Source organism: Lathyrus oleraceus, chromosome 5 (assembly GCF_024323335.1).
Source record: "Lathyrus oleraceus cultivar Zhongwan6 chromosome 5, CAAS_Psat_ZW6_1.0, whole genome shotgun sequence".
NCBI classification, from domain to species: domain Eukaryota; kingdom Viridiplantae; phylum Streptophyta; class Magnoliopsida; order Fabales; family Fabaceae; genus Lathyrus; species Lathyrus oleraceus.
Window position 1 is genome coordinate 327,281,818 of NC_066583.1, and position 22,643 is coordinate 327,304,460.

Consider the following 22,643-nt stretch of genomic DNA (forward strand, 5'->3'; position numbering starts at 1 on the left):
GAATCAAGTCAAAAGGATTCTCAAGTACATCAATGGGACTTGTGACTATGGGATGTTGTACTCACATGGGTCTGAGCCCATCCTATTTGGGTACTGTGATGCTGACTGGGCTGGAAGTGCTGATGATAGAAAAAGCACATCAAGAGGATGTTTCTTCTTGGGAGACAATCTCATATCTTGGTTCAGCAAGAAGCAAAACTGTGTATCCCTGTCCACTGCAGAGGCTGAATACATAGCTGCTGGAAGCAGTTGTTCCCAACTGGTGTGGATGAAACAGATGCTCACTGAGTACAATGTCACTCAAAATGTCATGACATTATTCTGTGATAATCTCAGTGCCATCAATATTTCCAAGAATCCCATCCAACACAGCAGGACCAAACATATTGATATTAGACATCACTTCATCAGAGATCTGGTGGAAGACAAGGTGATCACTTTGGAACATGTAGCCACTGAACTGCAACTGGCTGACATATTTACAAAGGCTCTGGATGCTACTCAGTTTGAAAATTTAAGGGGAAAACTGGGAATATGTCTCTCGGAGACCTTATAGCAACCAATGATGTTTGGAATATATTTATTGGAACTATTATCGCACCTCGAAAAAATGGGGATACGACTTCAAAGCGAAGCGCGATTACACGCTCGCAATGATGGATTGAACAGAGTCGCCACCGAACTTTATTTATTCCCAAAAATGGGAAAAGGAAAATATCGATAAAACCTCTAAAAGAAAGGATAAGATATGGTCATCGCAACCAATATCAGGGTTCGGGAGTCGATTACGCAAGGGGAAGGTATTAGCACCCCTCACGTCCGTTGTACTCAACGGGAACCATTAGGTCAGTTGTGTGCATTAATGTTAGTTTGAAATGTTAGGCTTTTCAATTTATTAGGTGGGAAAGAAAGAATAGAAGATAGAAGAAATGTTTTTGGATTTTTTAGACAAAGGACTAAACCTAAGTTTTTTATTAGTGGGCCTGACAAGATTTATAAATCCTGCTCCTACGTATCTCAAAAGAGAAATCAAGGCTTACGTAGTTCTGGGTAGAAAAATGTTTGTTTGTTGGTCGATTTTAGCGAAAGCTACATTATATTAATCGACGAAAACATTGTTTTACCCAAAACAGATGAGGAGTGGACGCGTACCACACACCGAACGGATTTATAAATCTACATTCGGAAAAGCGTCATTTATCTCTACTCAACAATCGTGGCCGAAACATTGTTTTGTATCACCTAAGACAATATATCTTTCATTTATGAAAAAAGATTTTTGGTTAATCGCACGGCGGCGAGAAAAGAGTTTGATCAGTTGGATGTATTTTGAGTGATGGCGAGAACTTGGATGAGCGAGATATACATCTCGAATCCTAGCCTCAGGAGTGCACGGTATACACCATGTTCCATTTCCATCTTTATTGAAAGAGTTTAAGATAGGAATTAAGTATTTTGGAATTTGATTGAGAAAGGGTTTGAAGAAACCGCATTGACAATTTTAGGCGATGGCGAGAGTTAAGATTGGCGAGGCATACGTCTCGAATCTTAACCTCAGGAGTGCATGGTACACACCATGTTCCATTTCCATCTTTATTGAGAAAGTGTTAAATAAGATTTAGGTATTTTGAGTTTTGTTGTGAAAATGACTTGACCTAGATCAAGTATTGATGGACGTTTAAGAGAAATTTGGATGAGTGCTAAAAACAAAGTGGATGAATTTGGATGATGGCGAGAGCTAGGATTGGCGAGATATACATCTCGAATCCTAGTCTCAGGAGTGCGCGGTATACACCACGTTCCACTTCCATCTTTATTGAAAGGTGTTTAGATATGAATTAATATTTTTTGAGTTTTTATCAGAAAAAATGGCTTGACGTTGAATCAAGCGTTTGATGAAAGTTTGAAAGAAATGGAATAGAATAGGAGGAAAAATGAATTGATTTGTTTATTGAGAAAATACTCGACGTTGGATCGAGTCATTATTTTTGTATTTTTTTGGAAATGGTTGATTTTATTCTTGTGTTAGTATATAACTAAATAGCCAAACAAATAAAGAAATGAAATAGTACAAGATTATTACACATCGGGGGAGTGGGGTACATCTTGTTAAATGGGGATTAAAAAATCATGAAATAATTAAATCGGGCCCAAACAACAAATAATGCATGAGTGTAAGTGCAAGAGAACCGGCTCATTGTAAGAAAGCCCAAGAGTAAGCTATGTGAGGTTCACGGCGATGCTTAAAAAGCAATCGACTTACAAGGGTGTGAAAATGGGCTCGATATTGAATCGAAAAAAATATGATTTTTATAGTTTTAAAATGGTTTTGAATGAATGATGAAATTAAAAGAAAACAAATCTATGTTATGATAATGAAACTATGAATATAATAAAGCATAAACATAAAAAAAAAAGTTAAAAGAAATAAAAATACTACACATAAGTATCGAACCCACTCCACTAAAGATCATAGAAACCACCCTTCTCCACCAGACCACCTATGACTAGCTATTATTTTAACACTAATTTAGATATATAAGCCAAGATAAATTAAAAAAGAATTAAAATAAAAAAACTAATAAAAAGAAAAACTGTTGGACTGCCCTAATTAAACCCAGCCGCTTGGCTGTTGGGTTCTAGAGGCATGAGAGATTGGGAATCAAAACATATGTTAATGTAGTATATTAAATGAAAACATTAAGAAATGAAAACCTAGAAAGTTTAATCATAAAAAAACTTAATGGTTTCCAATGTTTATCCTCGTTTAAAAAATAAATTAAAAAAAGAAAAAAAGAAAATGGAAACCCAATCTGCTTCAAAAAGAAACGCTCTCAATCGCCTTTCTTCTCTCAGTCTCGCTCCCTCTCAACTCTCAACATCTCCATCGCTCTCCCTCAACTCTCAGCGTCTCCCGTTCCTCTCACCAAAACCCTCTCTCACATACCAAAGATCATGGCTGAAACATAAAACAGGGAACTCACCTTCGGACCTTCGACGGCGACGACAGCTCGGATAACGATCGACCCTTTCCACTTCGCCTCCCTCAATCGATTTCTTTTTGATTTCCGAATTCAGGTTCTTAGTGGAATTTTTCGCCGTTTTCTTCTTCTCTTAAATTTTTCGTCCCCCCTTCTGAAACGATTCGCCTCCCCTTTTATGCTCACAGATTAGGGTTTTCAATTGGTACGATGGAGCTCAAAAAAGGGAAATTTCCATAAGCGCTTTTTGATGCTCAGAATTGGACTACCTTCTTTGATGCTTGGCCTTGGAAAGGTAATCTGAACCATGCTTTCTCCAATTGTTTTGTCTGGATGCCAAATTGGGATATCCTTCTGAAATTTGAAATTTTACTGTTGCCAATGCTAACTCCTTTGTGTTTTACTGCAGTGAAACTTTGGGGTAGCGGATGAGGTGAGATCAGCCAGTTTCTGTTTGAACTTTGAAAGTTGATCAACTGCATCATTGCCAACAAGTGCTTCTCCAACAAATAAGACCAGGTCGGGATTGCTAAGGTAGATCAGCTTTGACAGTGCTCTCATCAATGGTTCATTATCCGGTTGACGCAAGCTCATGGCAATGGTGTGGTTTTGGTTTACTGTTTTAGTCATGACTTGGATTTTGTTCGCATCACTAACATGTTTGATTATTGTAAATGCAGGATTAGTTTGCATCTGTTGGTTAAGGCAACATGGTGTACTGAAGCAAACGGAGTTGAAAAGAGTGAATTTGCAGCCGGAGTTGAACTAAACAATGGAGTATTATTACCGAACAGAGAGGGAGTTAATGTCGGCGTGCTAAAAAGAGACAAACCACTCCCTGTTGACAAAGATGAAGTTGTTGCAGCAGTCTGTTGGGCGGTCAATGCTCTTTGAGTTCCTGAACTGGAAAACAACCCAGCAACTTGAGTTGAGGGTTGTGAATTTGCAGGTAAATGCAATGTAGGATGAACTCTTTTTGATGCAGCTTCTGGTCTTGCAGTTTCTCGCTGGTCAGCCTCTAGAAATGGATCATTCACCTCCCCTCGGCGGCGTTGATCAGCTAGGTATGCTGATTTCATAGATTCCATGTACTGATGAATGCTCTCCACCTTTGCAGCCACGTGAACAAAAAAGTCATGCACATTTGTCATGACTTTGGGAAGAGACTGCAATAACGAGGAACCATTATTAGAAGCGTTTTTTTTTAAGATTCTAGGAGAAGCAGCTGCTCTAACTCTTGAATCCACTGATGACATTCGCCAAGATATTTCTCAAATCGAAGAATTGTTTGCTGTAAAGAGGGTGATGGTTTCTTTGGAAGACCACTGTAGAAATCAAAAACGGGTACTATAGATGTAGATGTTGGTTGTTGCTGCTGTAGTTGAAGAATCTTTAGCCAACTCCGTCTGAGCATTCTCTTTGATTGTCAAAACTTGTAAGTAGGCATTATCTTCTGAAGCAACCTTGGTCTTTCTCTTCTTACAAACCTCATTCTTCTTCATTTCTTTCCACCGCAGGTTTGTCAAGTTGGGAATTCTAGAAACCCTCTGGATGCAAGACAAAAGGAAATGTTGCCCTTTAGATGGAGCTCAAGTAACAAACAACTATGAAGCTCCTAGTTTCGTGTCGACAAATGGATTGCAATTAAATAACCAGCTGCTAACTTCACTTTCGCAAATGCCAAACTATGGACAACATCCTCAAGTGTTGAACAGACGAAATCAGGAAGCAGTCCTAAGTCAAGAACCTGGAACTGCAACAATACGGCCAACCGATAGCATAATTATTTGGGGATTCTTCCACAACAATTTTGAACCCAACTCCCAGCCTCAAAACGAGAAATCCACAACAGAATTGAATGCTAAATTCCAAAGCGAATTTACAAATGAGCAAAAAGAACGGCCAGAACAGAAGATAAGAAAAAAGCTCTTTCGGACATGACTCGGGAGAACATCGGAATTGAACCAATCTTCCAGAATTGAAACCTCTCCAATTCTGCAACCATTGGATGACGGCTACTGCTAACAGAACCGGAATAAGAACCAATCCCTTTTTTTGGCAGTTTTCACGTCCTCTTCACTCTCCAAGTTAATTCTTCAACCCTCTTCACCCTTCAAATTCCATCTTCCAATCCTCATTCAGCAACAAGAATCGATTCTGTAACTTCTGCAACATGAGATCGATTCTGCAACATGAGATCGATTCTGCAACTCTGCAAGAGCTTCACTCCGCAACTGAATCAACTGTCAAGTCGATTCGGTAAGTGTTTCTAGCTTAATTTATCTGCAAAGCATCCACTGTTTTCCATTGATTTCACATTTCTTTTTTCTCACTTTCTGCTGTAGTCATCTTCTGTTTTTCCTTTCCGATATGCACCAAATATTTGATGATGATGACGCATTGGTGTTTGCATGGTTTCGACCGGAATTGATTGCTAATCTTGGATTAATGGACCGTTGTGATGCTGAAGTTTTGCAGAAACAATGGCTGCATCAACAAAACAATGGCTTTCCACTTGATTTGATATTACTTGTGCAGAGGTTACGTTACACATGAGTACATTCACGACATAGCCCATGGTTAACAGCATCAGAGATTGCATTTGACAAATGCTGCTTGTCGAAACAGCGAGGCCGTCGGAATCTCCAGGTTACCAGTAAGATAGCTCTTCATTTGAATGGTTCCATCAATCTCACTAGTAAGTATATATCCACTAGAATTGAATGTTACACTAATTTTCTCAATTACATCAACAAAGATCTCATCCCTCTTCCTACCACCAGGTTCATTAGTAACGACAGATTTTGTAATAGCTGTACCCGGCATTCGCTTGCTCCCGTGCATAAAATGGAAGTGGGACCAAGGGGCATCTGTGCATTCTTAATCACAATCGGCTCAAAATTGCAAATTTGTTCTGGTTTGATGTGTTTCTTTTGCAGGTTATGGTTGGTCATATCGGTGTAACAAGCCCCACAAAGCTCCCTGTTACCAGAAGTACCAGGTGGAACACACTTGCACCTCACACAACAAGTTCCACATGATCTGTTACACAAGTTAGGCTTTGAATGTATATCGCATCTCGAACCGCACAATCCTCCACAATCTATGTCTTGCATTAGCCTTCTATTGTCGTCCCGCACAGTAAGCAACTCATTAGGTAGCTGAAGTTCTTCTTCATCTTCTTTTTCCATTTCTATCTCATGCTCAGACGAAACATTTCCTTGCTTTGTTGCAGATTATGCCATCTTTGCGGTCTTGATCTGGTTGTTACGCATTGCAGACCGGCAGCAGCATACAACTAGTGGGCAATGTTGTTCTGCAGCATGTTGGCTTCCTGAATAGAGCAGAATTTATGATAGGCTCGTGGTTGATTAGATTGATGCATTGCAAACTGGTTTTGGCTCGTAAACGGCTTGTTGAGCATGGCCATGGTTATGATTAGTAGCTCTGAATTTGGTAGGCGGCAAAGTTGCTAGATTTAGGATTATTTGTGTTAGCTTTTTGTGTGTTGTATTGTCATGAAGGTTCTATTTTGTGAATTTGAAAATTGGATGTAACAAATGAGAATCCGCTGTAATTTCGGGAATTGCCCAAGGTTGTAGCAACTTTGAAATGTTAATGTGTTGGTTTGAATTTTGCATTTCGTTTCAAACATTGTAATCAAAGGTCCGTGAAATGAAGCAATGGCTTTGGTTTGAATGAGTTTGGTTTGAATGAGTCACGGTTTGTAATTAGGATGCTTTTACTTGGTGAAATATGGTTTTTTTTGGAAATGCTTGAAAGCTAAATATTATTGAATGTTATGAAATGTGTGTATGTGCTATTTTGATTTGGGATGAACTATGGATGGAAAATGGATCATGTTTGGTTATAAAATGGATTTTTAGAAATAATCTAAGACTAATCTAAATATCAATTTAAATAATAATAAAAAATCCGTAAAAAACCAAATTAAAATCAAATTAATTCATAATTTGTTAAAATTACTTTGACATCAATTCTAACATTTATTTGAAAAGTAAAATCAAATAGAGTTTGAATTATTAGTAAAAATAACAATTAAAATTAAATTGAAATTTGGAATTAAACTTAATTCGAAATTAAAATCCAATTGAAAATTAAAAAAAGTTAAATAATTAAAATCCATTTTATAATCAAAAAACACCATGATCAAAAAGGCCTAGACAATGACTAATGTGTAACAAAAATATGGACTTGGGAATGAATGTATGCAAATGAACTTTAGGCCAAGTGCCAAATAAAAAATAAAAAAAAATGAAAAAATTTCAGGACCAAAATCGGGGTATGACAACTATGTTCTGATTGGTCAACAGATCATAGCTATACCATTGCAACAGGTGTGGCAACAAGAGGGTAAACAGACACCCTAACGTGAGAAGGCCTATGCACCTGCAGGAATTCAAGGACGCTGTTCATGCAGGAGTGGTTCTGGATGTCAGAAACAAAGTCATGGCATCTGATATGGTTGTACCAACAGTAAAGCAAAAGTGGGTGATTACTTGATCAAAGCTGTGAAGCAAGATCAAGTTAGTGCCAACTTGGTTGAAACTGTGAAGTAAAACCAAGTCTGTAAGTCTGTCATTTGTTTCTGTTGTTGGCTTTGGCAACATTTCTGACAAAAAAGGGGAGTAACAGTGGTGATACCCCAGACAACAGATTGGATTGGTCTGTTAAAAACAGACGTTCATGACAGATTCGAAGATTCCCTCCCCTGCAACTGATGTGTGCTGCAATTAGAAGTTTTTATTTAACTTCTGTATGTGTGCTGTTATGTGAAGTTTTACTTAACTTCCATGTGTGTGAGTGTGCTGCTGCTCTGAGTGTATTAGCTAGGTTTATTTCCTGCCAGATGTGTGATTCCGCTGCTATGAACTCTGTTATGGGGATCAAAGTGTTTTAGCCAAAAATTTGGTAAAGGGGGAGTTTGTAGGTGTTTAATTGGCTGCATTATATGGTAAAACACTAGCTGGATTCTAATGTCTTGACTGATGTCATGACATGGTGTGTATGTGTGACTGCATTGTAGGTTAGAATATCTAATTGTACTCTGATGTCTTGACTGATATCATGACACACTTGAGTAGTTACTGCAGGATTAGCTAATACATGATTTATTGAATGTCAAACTGGATATTGTGACATTCATTCCTGTCAGCAGATACTAAGGAATAGAACAGCTTGTGTTCTGTTAGAACTTAGTATTTATTTCCAGTCTGGTTATCAAGGAAATACCAGACCTGGCATAAGGCCTACTGACTGAATGTCAAACTGGATGTTATGACATTCATCATTGACAGCATATACTGAACAATAGACAGAGTGGTGTTTTGGTACACTTCAGTATGTTTCTTAGTTTGTTCTTTAAGAGGATAACAGAACTAACTTTAGGCCAAATGTGTAAATGTCAAATTGGATACTTTGACATTTATTAATGTACGCTGTTACTGTAGAATGGTCATTTTGGTCATGTACAGGTCAGCGAAATTGTACAGTCTGTTTTCTGGAAAAACAGACTTAGCATATGATCCTTGATGTCAAGCTGAATGTCGTGACATTCATTCCTGACAGCATATGCTATATTGTAGGTTGTTCAGTTTTCTGTTTCAGCTTTTTCTCAGGCTATTCTTTAGGGATTCAACAGCTGAGAGAAAATCCAAGAAATCAACAACCAAGCTACATTTAATGAACCTAACAAATAGCCTATTTGTTAGTAACCTAGATGTGGAATTTAGGGGAACTCGCGTGACCATAAATTCAGGAGAATACAAGTGCAAAGGCCCAAGTACTGCAATACAAAAGGAAGTCGTTCCTTTATTCAGAACTGGGGATTTGAGGCGTGAAGATTTAGTGTGTCCATCATACTTCACTGTTGTATTTTTGTGAGTCTTGTATTAGACATATCTTGTAAGCCAAGCCATTATCACGTAGATGATTGCTTTGGCATAGGGTGTTCATTGAGTTGTAAGTGTTGTGTCGCTCAAAGCTTTTAAGCGTGAGTGCTGTGTATCTTGATTAAAGCTGTAAAGCACAATCAAGAGTTGTTTGAAGTGTGACTTCAAAGTTGTCTTTAATATTGATTAAAGGTAGTAATCACTGAGGTGATTGAGGGGGAGTGAGTAGGAACTCTGATCTTAGTGTAAGATTGAAATTGCATTGGGTAGGGATTAAGTGACAAGTTGTAAACGGGTGAGTTTAGCTTTGAATTAATACTACTGATAGTGGATTTCCTCCCTGGCTTGGTAGCCCCCAGATGTAGGTCATGTTGGACTGAACTGGGTAAACAATTACTTGTGTTATTTACTGCACTTACTTTTAAGTTCTGCATAATTCTTGTCTGTGCAGAATTGGATGTCATAACAACCCGTGTGACATCTAAAGTCTGATAACTAGAATTTCAAAATCAATTCATTTCTCCCTCCTATTCTATTCCATTTCTTTCAAACTTTCATCAAACGCTTGATTCAACGTCAAGCCATTTTCTCTAATAAAAACTCAAAAAATATTAATTTATAGTTAAGACCTTTTCAATAAGATGGAAGTGGAACGTGGTGTATACCACGCACTCCTGAGACTAGGATTCGAGATGTATATCTCGCCAATCCTAGCTTTCGCCATCATCCAAATTCATCCACTTTGATTTCACTCAAACACTCATTCAAATTTCTCTTAAACGTCCATCAATACTTGATCTAGTGTCAAGTCATTTTCACAACAAAACTCAAGATACCTAATTCTTATTTAACACTTTTCCAATAAAGATGGAAATGGAACATGGTGTATACCGTGCACTCCTAAGATTAAGATTCGAGACGTATGCCTCGCCTATCTTAGCTCTCGTCATCGTCTAAAATTGTCAATACGGTTTCTTCAAACCCTTTCTCAATCAAACCTAAAATACCTAATCTTTATTAAACACTTTTGCTAATAAAGATGGAAATGGAACGTGGTGTATACCACGCACTCCTGATACTAGGATTCGAGATGTATATCTCGCTCATCCAAGTTCTCGCCATCGCTCAAAATACATCCAACCAATCAAACTCTTTTCTCGCCGCCGTGCGACTAATCAAAAAACCTTTTTTCATAAATGAAAGATATATTGTCTTAAGGTGATGCAAAACAATGTTTCGGCCACGATTGTTGAGTAGAGATAGATGACGCTTTTCCGAATGTAGATTTATAAATCCGTTCGATGTGTGGTATGCGTCCACTCCTCATCTGTTTTGGGTAAAACGATGTTTTCGTCGATTAATACAATATAGCTTTCGCTAAAATCGACCAACAAACAAACATTTTTCTACCCAGAACTACGTAAGCCTTGATTTCTCTTTTGAGATACGTAGGAGCAGGATTTGTAAATCTTGTCAGGCCCACTAATAAAAAACTTAGGTTTAGTCCTTCGTCCAAAAATCCAAAAACATTTCTTCTCTCTTCTATTCTTTCTTTCCCACCTAATAATTCGAAAAGCCTAACATTTCAAACTAACACTAGTGCACACAACTGCACTAATGGTTCCCGTTGAGTACAACGGACGTGAGGGGTGCTAATACCTTCCCCTTGCGTAATCGACTCCCGAACCCTAATTTGGTTGCGACGACCAATAATCATTGTCGTTTTGTCTTGGGTTTTATCGATATTTCCCCTTTCCTTTTTAGGAATAAATAAAGTTCGGTGGCGACTCTGTTCATTCCATCATTGCGAGCGTGCGATCGCGCTTCGCTTTGAAGTCGTATCCCCATTTTTTCGAGGTGCGACAGGTATCATGACACCACTATAGAGGGACATGTTTATAAGACAATTATCCTTTGTGAGCACAATAATAAAAATCTCAAAACCCTCTATTTCACACTCATTTTTGCAAATAAGAGTAAATAGAAATAAGCGAGATAAATACCCACATATGTAGATAACCCAAAGGTTCCCATGGAGTACCATGAACGTGAGGGGTGTTAATACCTCCCCCTTGTGTAACTGACTTTTGAACCCAAGTCCCGGTTGCAAGACCATTTCTTTATTCGTATTTGCACTTCCCGTGCACACCTTTTTATTTTGAGGATTTTATCGACTATTTCCCCTCTCCTCTCCCATAGAGGAATCCAAAATAAAATTCGGTGGTGACTCTTCTGATTTGCCTTCCTTCTTCTCTTTGAGGGTAGAGGCATTCTTTTGTTCAGTCCGTCTGGTTTCGTCACCTCTATCCGGTTGCGACAATCAGCCCTGCAAAACCAAGTTCGTGTTGGTAACCGGTTACCTAAAACATGGTAACCGACTACACCTGTATCAATACCTGTAGAAAACCAAATTTGCATTTTGGTAACTGGTTACCCAATAACAAGTAACCAGTTACATGTGTTTTCCCACCATTTAGCATACCAAAGAATCCAAGCTTTCATTTTGGTAATCGGTTACCTAAAACAGGGTAGGCGATTACCTAAAATATGGTAACCGGTTACACCTGCTTTACTCAGTCTCATTCAACATATCATAACCCATGTTTTTGTTCTGATAACTGGTTACCCAACAACAGGTAACCGATTGGACCTGTTATTTTTTTTTTCAATTCTAGCCTGCATGATGCATCACAGTCCCACTTTCAATGCTTCATACCAATTCCAATTCCTACAATAGTTCACATAACAACACATGAAATTATGTAGCAACAACTAGTAGCATTCCTACACTAAAATTCATCAACACTTGGACTACACTTACTCACTCCAATCTTAACATAAAGCCAAGCCAAATTCCATAACAGTCCCTAATTGCATCCTATATTACACTTCAATAATAGTTCAAACTAATAATTTAACAGCTCACTAACACTGTTAACTCTTGTAACCAATTTCCTCATGAAATCATATAACACTAACTGCTGACCTAACCTCTAACAAAGATGACCGAAAAATTGACCAAAATAGTTGGAAAATTCATCTATATAAACTCACCACACTCTTCAATCGTCAACAACAATCATAACAATCATTCACTCATCACTCAAACTCAAAAATTTTACTCTCCCAATTTATCTCTTTCACCTCACCAAAGCTCTCTACCACCATTGGAGCAAGCTTCACATTGAAGTGCATCACCATTTAAGCTAAGCCTCATACATTCTACACAATTCTCACACTCATATAATCAACAACAATATCAATAATTGTTCAGTTCAGAATTTTACATGGTCGATTCATAAGAAGAGGAAGTTTATTATAGAAGAAGGAGTTTGAAGGATCAAAGTAGCATACCTCTGGTTTCCTTCATCTTTATCACCTTCATATTCAAACAATTTCCAAGACAAACCTCCATCTTGCAGGTGTTAAATTTTTCTCCTTCCCCAGTTTGCTTGAATCTTCATACCGAAATGTAACTCTTGCAATGAAGAATCAAATCCCCAAGGTTTAGTGGCTTGATTCTTCTCCTCTATCATTTAATTTTGTTTTTAGAGGTTAGGATTCATCACTTTCTTGATGCAACTCTGAAAATTGGTTGAGTGTTGGAATGAATTGGTGAGTAATTAAGAAAGAGGAGATTGAGAGGAGTAGATTTGTAGTGATATTTGGTTGTTTCGACCAACTCCTCTGCCTCCGGTGCGATGCAACAAAGATTCCAGTGAAGGTGCTCTTGAGAGAGAGATGACTTGAAATATGGTGTGTAGAGGAAATAATTCTTGTTGCTGAATTTCCCCCCTCACCTTTCCATTTTCGGATTGGTCTTAGGGCCATAAACTCATTGTGCTTTGCATCCATACACCCGTGTTTTTCTTAGGATACCTATGCTGAATCCAACAATAATTCCTTGTGTTTGGGCCTTATCTTTTAGGCCCAAAACCTCAGTTTCCAGGCTGCACACCCATTGGTTTATACACCCCTGCAGAATTAATTTCCAATTCGATAATTATTATTTATTTAATTCTATTGTCACCTTCTTATACCATTTTTTAGCTCATGTCTATACACGTTTTAATTCATGATTAATTCATAGAAAACACACAAATTTGGTTAATTAGAGTAGATTCCCTTTTTAGAATTTAATTGAATTCAATATTGGAGTTTCTTTAATGCTTCATGAAATTCATTAAAAATTAGGCTAACTTATTTAATCCCATTTTTTAGATCCTTGTTAATTTCTTACATTTCTATATTCTTAGTGTATGCTTTGACATGTTTACCCCTTTGATTAGTTGATCAAGTTTATTTTTGACTAATTAATTACTTTGATATTCGTCCTTTTATAATTGACATGCTTTCCCTCTATTCATTCAAGTGGTCATAGGTCTCTTGATCACTTTATTAGGGTGCATCTTCGCATTGGCACTACATTGGATCTCAAGTCAATTCAAGCTTCATACTCAAGTCTGAAGACTCTGGATATTCAACCACAACAAAAATATTCTTCTTCAACACTTGTCAGTTATGATGTGAAATGTACGCCACGAGCCTTAGGTAGTGGAGAATGAATGAAAGGGAGTATTCTTATCCTCATTCTGAAAATCTTTGGATACAGGACACCTGACCCAGTTGTTCAAAGTATTCACCTATAGACTTTAGTGCAATTAAAATCAAATAATTTTCAAGTCTTCTTCCCCATAAATCAGACGACAACAATCTTCATCAACAACACTTGTCTCTTTGGACCGAACACAAGAATCTCTTCGACATCCATACATTCTTTGGGTTGATCACCTCCTGGTAAAACACCCATCTCTGAACCAATATCCCTTTCTCATGCATGTTTTCCTTGTCAGACCTCGTGCTTAGGCAAACTCTTATTCTCCTACATGTTTGCCTTGTCAGACCTCGTACTTAGGCAAACCCCCCTTCTCCTGCATGTTTGCCATGTCAGACCTTGTGTTTATGTAACCCCTAATTCATGCATGTTTTTCTTGTCAGACCTTGTGCTTAGGCAAACCCTTTTCTTTCTTGTTTGTCTTGTCAGACCTCGTGCTTAGGCAAACCCCCCTTTTCATGGATGTTTTCCTTGTCAAACCTTGTGCTTAGAGAAATCCCATTTCTCCTTCATGTTTGTCTTGTCAGACTCGATGCTTATACAAACCATTCCCTTTGTTATTTGCCTTGTTAGACCCGGTGCTTAGGAAAATACACTCCTTTATAAGTCTTGATCCCCGGATCTAGGAAAAACCTCACAACTTCTCTTTGGCCATACCATCTATTGGTTAACGCCATACTCTTTGGCTCAAACACACCTACCATGTAGGTTCAAACAACACAACCTTAGTCCAAACAATACTTTCACAACATCCAACAACACTTTTTCCCTATTTCAAGCAACTTTCTCTCGTTTTTAATTCAAGTCAAGCAACTTTTTCTTTTTCTTTTATCACACAAACCTTTTCAAAATAATTTTCTTTCTTTTCATAAAAGAATTGTTATAATCCGTTCCTTAACAATCAGACCAAAAACTTAGAGCATCAGAAGAAGGATCAAAATCAGTTAACGTCTACACACTTCTAGGATACAATTATAACACCATTCCCTAAAAGCAACCAACACGTATGTATTTTCTACAAAGAACTAGGAAGCTCTGATTTTCTCATTGCATTATGAGAATACGTATGCATGATGATTCGAATCCTTGGCGAGCACAGTAATTAATAAACTTATTTTTCCTCTTTCACAAGTAACCTTTAGATAGTAACACTCATCCGCGCAAAGAAAAATCAAAACGATTCTCGTTTAGTACAACAGATGTGAGAGGTGTTAATACCTTCCCCTTGCATAACCGACTTGATTACCCATTTCTCTTTTCTTGGGTTTTATCGATATTTTCCATTTTGTTCGGGAATAAATAAAGTTTGATGGAGACTATGTTGTATCTTCGAGGGTGCGATACACTCATGTATTTTTCACGGTGCAACAGGTGGTAGAAGTTTTTTTTATCTTAGAAACCCAATTCAACCACCCTATCTTGCGTTTTCGTTACCTTCATATGCGACGATTGCCATATCGACCGAATATATTCTAATGATGTTGCCACGTCCTGATGAAATATAATGTTAAATTTATGTTAATGGTTATCTATAAAATATTGTGTATTTTTTATGTTAATTTATGTTTTTCATCCAAATTCTGCATCTATTATTGGTTTGTGGTTTACACTAACATAATGTATTACGGAGATGATGATGCATCTTCGTAAAACTCGATGAGCTTTTTAAATAAGGGCTATTGCGGAGATTAACCTATAAATTCTTCCTATTATGAATTAGATGCACCTCTGAACAAACTTTTCGACTAACATGTGGTGATTAACTCACGAAAGCGTTGAGTGTGTGTAATATGGATGTGTTCCAAGATGCATCTCGAAATCTATAAGCATTTATGATTTTTCACCCTGGAGTAAAAAAATGAATAAATGAAAGATAGAGAATTGTTTTTACCAAATTACAAATTATCAAATATTAAGTAATACTCACTTTGTCCTAAATTATAAGTCATTTTACCAAAAATATTTGTCCTAAATTATAAGTCACTTTATCATTCAAATGCAACATTAATTACTTTTTTTTCCCTAACATACCCTCTTTTATTTATTCCTATTTTTTTTGCAATTGTTTTAGTTTATCTTTCATCTATAATAAATAAAGAGCAATATTGTAAAGTCATGCATAATTTGCATTTCTTATACAACAATTATTATGTTTCTTAATTTACGTAAAATATGCAAAAACGTCTTATAATTTGGGACAAAGGGAGTAGAATTTTAAATTTTTATGTGACTTAAATAGTCTTTTGGTCCCTGTAAGTTAGCGAGTTTTTGATTTTGGTCCTTGTATTTTTTTGTCCAAGTCCCTATATGTTGAATTTCGTTTGATTTTAGTCCTTAATGTTAATTCTTCGTTACAAAAAAAAACTGATTTTTCCTTTTTTTGTTATTTTTTTAATTCCACGTAGACTAATTATTTATTATTTAATTTTGTTGTTGTTAAATGATAAAAGCCAAAATTTTCAAAAAATGATCCTACGAGGGGTTAAACCATGAACCTTGTATTTACAACAAAGAAGCCTCTCCACTAAACCACTTGTATTTCTTATTTTATGTTTGCAACACATATGTATATATTACATAATACGAAGACCTAAATCAAAAAATGAATTGACTTTTCAATTTGCATTTCTTCTTCTTCCTTTCCTATAAATCGTATTCTTCTTCTTCCTCTTCACCTCCATCCATGGCTACATATTCATTTGGTAACTTTACTTCGTTCCAAATCCTCAATACATAACTTTACTCTATTTCATTTAATTTAGTTGATGTTTCTAATGATGGAATATGGGTTTGCAAGCTTTATCACCTAATAGAATTGATGGTGGATTTTATTGTACAATGGTAGTCTTTGGTCTTGATAAAAGTGTGAAAAAACATTTTTATGAAAAGGGAAAATAAGGAATAAACAAGGAATAATTTTGGATTTGAAAAAATTCAGGGTTTGTATGATGGTTAGGGATGAAGATATGAACACAAACCCAAAATTTTGAATTAAATATTTTTTCGTCCCTATAAATTGACGCGTTTTTGACTTTAGTCTCTGTAACCTATTTTTTTTTTAGTCCCTAATTTTGGATTTGGATTCATATCTTCATGTCCAACTTTCATACAAACCCATAATTTTTTCAGATCGATGAGAAGATATGTGTTTGTTTATGAGGTATTCATATATGTTTATTTAGTGCTCCATCATTTAAAATCATAATCATTTTTGATACTTTGATCATGTAAATTTATTATTTACTCTTTTTCTCACCATCTTCACCATCATCTTCCATTAAAGTTTCATCTTCATGTTTGTTTATGAAGTAAAATTTAGATTCTTAGTTTTTCAAAGTACCAATTTTATTTTTATGTATGCATGGTGGTGAAGTATTTTTCAAAACAAATACACTTATTCATATATATACACCTATGCAAGTGCACTAATGTATTTTATGTATGTGATTATCATTATCATGCTACTATTTCATGAATATTAATTAGTGTAAACAAATGTTGAAAGTGCCAATTATAATTGAAATAAATTAATTAATCATTAATAATTGAAAAACTAAATAATTTATTAAATATTGAATTACTTATGAAATCTATATTCTTGTTGTAATGTTTCTATCAAATTGGTATAATGGAAAGTTTGTTGTTTATAGTAAAGATCATGAATTCAATCTCTTATAAGATCTAGTTTTGAAGATTTAAGTCCCCAAGGACTAAAGGTTATTTTAATTTTTTTTTATTATTTAATTGATCATTTGGGTCACTTTATTTTTTCAAGGAGGAGTAATAAAATATATTAAATTATTAAAAAAGATTATACCTTTTAAAAAAAAATAAAAATAAAGAAGCCAATGGTTAATGTTTGGTTGCAACGTGAGGAAGAAGAAAGAAGAGAGAGATTGAGCGTGTTTTTGCGAGACTCGATCGGAAAAACCTCAGAGAACAGAATAGGATAGAATGTCAACACATCTGCAAGATCCACCTTCAAACTCAAACTACAATCCCAATGTCCCATCATCCACACCCTCTCCCAACCCCTTCATCCGCGGCAGCGCCGCTCCACACGCCGCCGCCGCCGCCGAATCCTACCATCACCACCGGAGAGCGCACTCCGAGAACAACTACCGCATTCCCGACGAAATGATGGACCTATCACCGTCAAATCCGTTGAACGGAGGAGGCTCCTCCACCGCGAGCCTGGAGGAGATCGGATCGGAAGACGATCTGTTCTTCACGTACATTGACGTGGAGAAGCTCGGAGGATGTAGTAATGGTTCGAATCGTGGAGGAAATGGATCGGATCAAAGCGGTTACGGTAACGGAGCGGGGACTAGCGGTCAAAACGACGGGGAGAAGAGTCTGAACGAAGCTACTACGCCGAGAACGAGGCATAGGCATAGTTGCTCCGTCGACGGTACAACGTCGACGAGTATGTTGGGAGAGATCATGGATGCTAAGAAAGCTATGCCTCCGGATAAACTCGCCGAGCTTTGGACTCATGATCCAAAGCGTGCCAAGAGGTTTTCGTTGATCATTGCTATAAATGTTTTTATTGATTTATCTTCATTTGATAATGTATCAAGTTTTCTGTTCTTAAATTTTGCTTTAGAAAACAGAGCTTATTGGATTAAAGTTGATTTTATAATCAATATAATTGTCATTATTAATTCATAATTATTTTGCATTGTTATTAGATTCATGATTATTTGTAAATTTGAAAATGTAGGTAGTTGATTATGACTGTTTTGGTAAACAAATGTTATCTGATCTCGAACAATTGCTTTTTTAGAATGTTGATGTTGAAATAGGAATTTTAGTATTGGCATTTTGGTGTTGTTATTTGATGATTGCGTTTTTGTTGTGGTTGTGTGAATTGTGAACTCTGGAGATCTCGAAATCACGCTTAATCTTCTTGTTTTATGTATAAACTATGTTAAATCTAATGATAGAATCTTTCTCTTTTGGTTTAGTTTATTCAAAATCTAGTTCTTTGTTGCTATTTCCTAAGAAGAATGCATTTAGAAATTTACGACCTATGAAGCACGGACACCCCGAACACGACTCCGTCACTATCACGGCGACACCAGTAATAATTTGAAAAAATGAATAAATTAAACGTAATCACAAGTGTCGGTGCATGTGTCTGACGCTGACATGGACACACCTTTTTTCAGAGGTGTTCTAACAACTTCATGTGCTTGTTGAGTGTTTCAAATGGGATGGGAGACAGAAATATGACTGAGGTTTATGCCAATGCTGCTGCTTATGTTTCAGATTATTTTCAATAACTGTATTTTAGTAATTGCTTTGGATTCATTTCAAGTATTAAACTCATAAGTGTTGTTGTTATGTATATAGAATTCTTGCAAATAGACAGTCTGCTGCACGTTCAAAAGAGAGAAAGGCTCGATATATACAAGAGCTTGAGCGCAAGGTTCAGACCCTTCAAACAGAGGCCACAACTCTCTCTGCTCAATTGACATTATATCAGGTTGGTGTCAACTAATATCCAGAAAAATATCTGTATTTTTATCCTGCCAAAATAAAAGCACTTAAATTTTAGTGTCTAATCTTTGTTACAACATCCCAGAAATTCTTTTGTATTAACCCATTTTGTTTGTTAGAGCTGCATTTCATGTTAGATTTTGATATGATACTGCAGTTTCTTTCCTTTTGCGGCTTTGGATTTTTGTCTGAGGATTCTTATGATATCACATTATTGCCTGAAAATAATTCTTCTTTGGTCTTGTGTAATCACTTCTCACCCTCAAACATTGCACTTATTTATAATAAGAGATCCATCTTTGTTGTTATTGGTTTTAACAATGAAAATATCACGGTTAGGTAATTGGACCGAGGACATACTCTTGTATTTCTATTTTCTCTTCACAAAATCAATTTTTTGGGTACAGAAATCGACATATTTCTTGATCACGTCACAAAATAGTAATTTAAATCTACATATTTCTTGGTTTTCAATTGAGCTTCACCATTTGTTGACTTCAGTTTTTATGCACAAAACTTATTTATGGCCGATAGGAATCTTACTCACCACTTGTTGAATTTGTTAGAGGGACACAAGTGGTCTGAGTTCTGAAAATACCGACCTTAAGCTCCGTCTGCAAGCCATGGAACAACAGGCACACCTTCGAGATGGTAGCTACTATTAACTAAATCACTTTCTTATAATACAACTAGATACATGTTTTTCATTTTTTAAATTATAGTTTTTAAAATGGTCTTATTTAAATTAATTAATGATGTTGGAATTTGTTTCTGATTTTATGTAGCTCTTAATGACGCGTTGATGAAGGAAGTTGAGAGGCTTAAGATTGCTACCGGAGAAGCAATGAACCCTTCTGAATCTTATAATCTTGGAATGCACCCGATGCAATTCACAGAGTCAAATTTCTTTTCAATGCCACAACAACATTCAGGTCCTTCTGGTCACCTGAACATACAATATCCTCAATTCAGCCACTCTCCATCTAACATGCCAACTCATCAGCTGCAACAAACCAATTCTCGCCAAATGTCAGAGATGTGGCAAAACGATCACCTCGGTAGTTTTAAGGGACTTGACATCAGTAGCAAAGGATCCGCCCTCGTGAAGTCCGAAGGTCCCTCAATATCTGCAAGTGAGAGTAGCACTACATTTTGAATTTAACCTAAACTCCTTGACCTGCTGACTTATTTATGGTATTCCATTCTTGTCATTTGTCCATAGTGTTGACATGTAGTCATATAAAGAAGGTTCTCTGTTTCATTAAACATTCAATTTAGATTAAAAATTAGTTCTTGATTGTTTATTCTTAGGGATGCTCCCCAAAAAGGGGAAGCACCCTTGTGGTTTTGTTGCAAAAAGTTCGCGCAATCACGTCGAAGCGCGGCATTTTCGTGTTGTGGGTTTTAATATTAGGAATGAAAGGTCATTCTCTTCTCTTGGTGTCTTTGTATGTTGGGATGGTTTTTGATTCCTCTATGGTCATGTCTATCATCATTTACATGATACTAATATGTAAACCGTAATTTGTTGTATTGTTCCAATTCAAGGATATGTGAAATGCATTATCCAAAACGGAAATGGATATGTAAGATATACTTCTACTTTTAGTAATGCTTTATTATTATCATTATTTTTGTAGCTCTAAGTAATAAATGACTTTATCAACCATGAGTTCAAAGATAAGGTTTTGAAAGACCTCATCCAAGTACTATGATTTTGGCTTTTCTAACAGAAGTTGTCCTTTGTCTTTTAAGTCTTGCAGATAAGAATGCCAACCCCCTCATGGTTCAGTGATGTACCTTTTAACTCTTGTCTATTTTTTTGTCTTACAAGACATTAATATTGAAAATCTACTTGGAGGGTCCCTATACTCGAAGAAGGATAAGGCAGAATTGTCTCTTTAGCAGTTGTCTTATTTAACGTGTCACTGCTTGTATTGATTGAAAATGGGATGCTGGGTAATACGATGAAGGAAAACACATAGGATAGTAATTGGGTGTTCTTGAATGACTTAAGGTTCTGATGTGTCTGAATCTAAATGCTAATTGGTTTATTTATGTATTGGTGATTGTTAAGAGATATCGCGATATTCTATTTTTTTCATGATTAGAAAAGGAAAAATACTGAAAGGAAAGGATATATTATTAATTCTAATTCAATTGAGTACAAGGTGAGTGAATACTGTTAATGTAGCCTAGTAACAAATCTCTTATTAATCTCTAACTAATCAACAGAAAGTTAACAAACTTAATTAGACTTTAACATCCCACCTCTAACTAATTAACAGAAAAATAACAAAGACTTTAACCCCCCACCTCTCTTCAAATTGGAGTGGATATAACCATATCCTAGTTGGCTTAATGAAGACGTCTACAACTCGACTTTTAGTGTCTATTGGCATAAAGTGGATGATATGTTCTTGAATTTTGTCGCAAACAAGGTGGTAGTTCATTTTGATGTATTTGGTTCTTTTATGAAATACTGGATTGTTAGTATTGTGTATGACACTTTGATTATCGAAAAAAAGATAAATGTGTTACTGATGAGGGATTGAGAAGTCTGACAAGAGATATAGAAGTCATTGTGCGTCACAATAAATGTGTACTAGGGCTCTATTCCCAGATTCTGAAGAGGATTGTCATACTACCGGTTGTTTCTTACTTTTCTAGGTGATAAGGGAAGGGCCTAGGTAAAAACAAAAGTCAGTGGTAGATGTTATAGTTTCAGGACAAACTTCTTAGTCAGAACTCGTAAATCCAGTTAAAATGAGGTCTTAGTCTATTTTGAATAGCATTTCCATTGGTGGTGTAACTTTGATGTATCTTAGAATCCGCATAGCTACTTGTAAATATGCTCCAATGGGGTTGATAGGTGTTGGCTTAGTGTGCAAAGACCTTTAGACTTCTAAATTTTGATGGATTAGAGAGAATCTTTGTAGGACTGTAAATTGTGACTGGTGTCCATATGGGTGGAAGAAGACACAAGCTATATTTTCTCTAGCATAGTAAGATGCCTTGAGATGATCTAACTATCTCAAATCCAAAGAAATATTCAAGTGTTCACAAATCATTATCCAAAACATGTTTGATGTAAGTAATTTCAGACAAGTTATTTTCTAGAAGCGGTAAATCATCAACATATACTACTAGTATAACATGAATTGTGTTTCTTGGTGAACAAAGAATAGTCAAATTTAGATCGGGTATATCCTAGACCAATAAGGAAAGATGTTAACTTATGATTCCATTTGCTACTATCCTGCCTTAGATCACAAATAGATATGTTTAATTTACATACAAGGTTTTTGTCAAAAACATTGTTGGGCAAAAAAGAAGTATTTATATCAAGTTGATGAATAAACCAATTTTGAGATGAAGCAATAGAGAGAAGAAATCTAATGATAGTCATTTTAATAACATGATTAAATGTTTAATGATAGTCTAGACCTTCAATTTGGTTAAAATCCTTAAAAACAAGGCGAGTCTTGTATCAATCTATGGTGTCATTGGCTAAGAATTTTAGTTTAAAAATCCATTTACAACATATGACTTTAATGGGAAAAGTAGTTAAATCCCAAAAGTTGGTGTCAATGAGAGACTTAAGCTCATTGTTAATGACTTATCTCTAATTGA

The 22,643-nt window shown here is 36.2% G+C and overlaps 1 protein-coding gene and 1 pseudogene across 1 annotated transcript; one reads left to right on the forward strand and one right to left on the reverse strand.

Moving 5' to 3' along the window:
• Positions 1–3,646: 3,646 nt before the first annotated feature.
• Positions 3,647–4,395, reverse strand: LOC127080450 (nuclear pore complex protein NUP58-like; annotated as a pseudogene).
• Positions 4,396–17,342: 12,947 nt separating this feature from the next.
• Positions 17,343–20,641, forward strand: LOC127084391 (transcription factor RF2b). Its single transcript, XM_051024828.1, has 4 exons — positions 17,343–18,025; positions 18,864–18,996; positions 19,577–19,661; positions 19,796–20,641. The coding sequence occupies exons 1-4, from the start codon at positions 17,463–17,465 to the stop codon at positions 20,164–20,166; spliced, it is 1,152 nt and encodes a 383-aa protein (XP_050880785.1). The 5' UTR covers positions 17,343–17,462; the 3' UTR covers positions 20,167–20,641.
• The last annotated feature ends 2,002 nt before the right edge of the window (positions 20,642–22,643 follow it).